The sequence below is a fragment of the Pygoscelis adeliae genome, unplaced genomic scaffold (assembly GCF_000699105.1).
Source record: "Pygoscelis adeliae isolate BGI_AS28 unplaced genomic scaffold, ASM69910v1 Scaffold38, whole genome shotgun sequence".
Classification (NCBI taxonomy): Eukaryota; Metazoa; Chordata; class Aves; order Sphenisciformes; family Spheniscidae; genus Pygoscelis; species Pygoscelis adeliae.
This window is the reverse complement of record NW_008825614.1, coordinates 10,324,736-10,326,985: the sequence shown is the minus strand read 5'-3', so window position 1 is coordinate 10,326,985 and position 2,250 is coordinate 10,324,736. Positions and strand designations below refer to the sequence as shown.

The following is a 2,250-nucleotide window of genomic DNA, read 5'->3' as shown; positions in this document are numbered from 1 at the left end:
AATGCTGATGGGCTGCCTGCAAGACTCTGAAACCTTAATTCTGTATTTCATTGTAAGCCTGGATTTGTAATTTTTTTTTATGTCAAGAGGTAGATGTGATCTTAGTCTAACAATAGACAATAATACTGTAATGAACTTTTCCAGGTGGACTGATGTTTTTCTGTTCTTTCAGTTGCTGCATCTCCACTGCATGGTCCTGGAATGAATCTCTCCCACTCAGCATCATCACTAAGCTTGCAGCAAGCTTTCTCCGAGATGGGGCATGCTCAAATGACAGAAGGACCTAGTACAGCTCCTCCAGTGTTCAATCAAACAATACCACCATTTCCACCTGCACTTTCTACCCTGGCGGGCAGTGGTGCACCTCCTGCATCTGTGGCTGCTGCTTCAACATCTGTTCCCTCCAACACAGGTGTTTCTCTTCCAGGATCTGTTACTTTGCCTTCAGAAAGTGCAGCTGTTGGAGTTGCACCAAGTGCAAGTGTGCCAAGCTCTATTTCTCCACCTCCAGCCTCACAATCTGGACAGCAATCAACCGGTGTCGCTTCCAGTGTGAGCGCCCCTGCTTCTTTCTCCTTACCTACCACAGCCCAGCCTGCTCAACCAGTAACTGGAGACATTGCCCCCAGTATCAGCACACCGTCTTCTTTGGCACTGCCATCTACCCAGGTTCCTGGTGTCACTGGTCTTGGTGTCGTTGCACCAGCTGTGACATCTCAGTCTACTCCTCATATTGTAAGTAGTATGGCAGCACCACAGACGTCTGTTGCCCTGACTCTGGCTCAGAATGTGGCTTTGCAGCTTCCTCAGCTTAGTAGCAGTGGCTCTATCTCCAATCTGGCAGAAACAACAGTTGTAAGTGCTCCACGGTCACTACCTGAGAGTGGACAGTCTATGGATAAATCACAGCTCTGCAATGCAGCTGGCTTATCTCTTCCAATTTCTGCGCCTTTATCATCCTCAGTAGCAACAAGTATATGTGGTTCAGTCACTCAGCCAGTGATACATCCCTTACTTGTCCCATCAGGAATTTCATCAACACCTGTCCTACCCCAGGTTCCAGGTGCAACACCCATGTTGCCCCAGGTTCCCTTACCTGGTGTCTTACCACAGCCAGTCACTAACTTGCCTGCAGTGCAGCAAACTTTAATACACAGCCAGCCTCAACCAGCTCCGTTACCCAATCAGCCTCATATTCACTGTCTGGAGGCTGATGCTGATGCTCAGTCTAAAGCTCCTGGTATCGATGATATAAAGACCCTGGAAGAAAAGCTACGGTCTCTCTTCAGTGAACATGGCAATGTGGGAACAGCGCATCCATCAGTAACTCTGGAGACATCGTTGGTAATGGAAACTACAGTTATTCCTGGGATACCAACCACTGTTGTTGCACCAACTAAACCCCTGACATCCATTAGCACTTGTATACCTCCGAGCAGTTTGCCTCTTGGACCAACTGGCTTGCCAGTGCTGACGCCAGTTGCCACTCCTGGGCAAGTGATCACCCCAGTCAGCTATATTTCGGCATCGAGCAGCATTGCAACAGCAGTAGTGAAACCAGGGACCTCTCCTTCAAAGCCCCCTCTTAGCAGGATACCGGTAAGAAATCTAACATTTGTGTGAATATTCAAATATTGTAGGAAACGGCCTTCTTGAGCAAAATCCCTTTTATAAAGCAAAATATTTATCCAGGCAGAGGTGTCTTCATTTAATATAATATTGAAAGTTTTATGCTCTGGTTGGTTTTGTGTCCCAAGAGGTGTTTTATTTTGTCTGTGTTGGGGAAAAAAAAAAGTCCAATTCTATATTGTGCCTCTGAGAGCGCTCTCTAGTGTTGCTGTTAATTTTTCCTACTCCTAAACTACAAAGTGAAGCAACTGTAGTTTGGTTTTTTTTGTGGGGTTTTTTTGGTTGTTTTTTCAAATAGAATTTGGAAGTCTTGCTTGAAATAGCTTTTTATCTTGTACATGATCACTAGAATGAGATGGGGTGGTTGTATGTTTGACAAAGTAGTCAGGATAGCTTAGCTTTGCTTCGTATCATTAGCCTGTTCCTCGAAGGCAAGGGTGAACCCGACTCAAAGTTTTTTGCTTTTTGTGTTTTTTTTTTTTAAGTCCTCTGCTGCTTATGTGGTGGCTGGGTACTCTCTTCCTTCCAAATGTTAGATTTGTGAAAGCAGAATTCTGAGAAGTTTAAAAGATACCTGGAGACCTGAAAACAAACTTTTTTGTTTGTTTACTGAATCGTGCT

The 2,250-nt window shown here is 45.1% G+C and overlaps 1 protein-coding gene across 1 annotated transcript in view; it reads left to right on the top strand.

The window, feature by feature from the left end:
* WNK1 (WNK lysine deficient protein kinase 1) overlaps positions 1 to 2,250 on the top strand; it is a 107,691-nt gene that overhangs the window by 82,417 nt on the left and 23,024 nt on the right. The window contains 1 exon segment of the mRNA XM_009332893.1: positions 173 to 1,599. Coding sequence (XP_009331168.1) covers positions 173 to 1,599 — 1,427 coding nt within the window.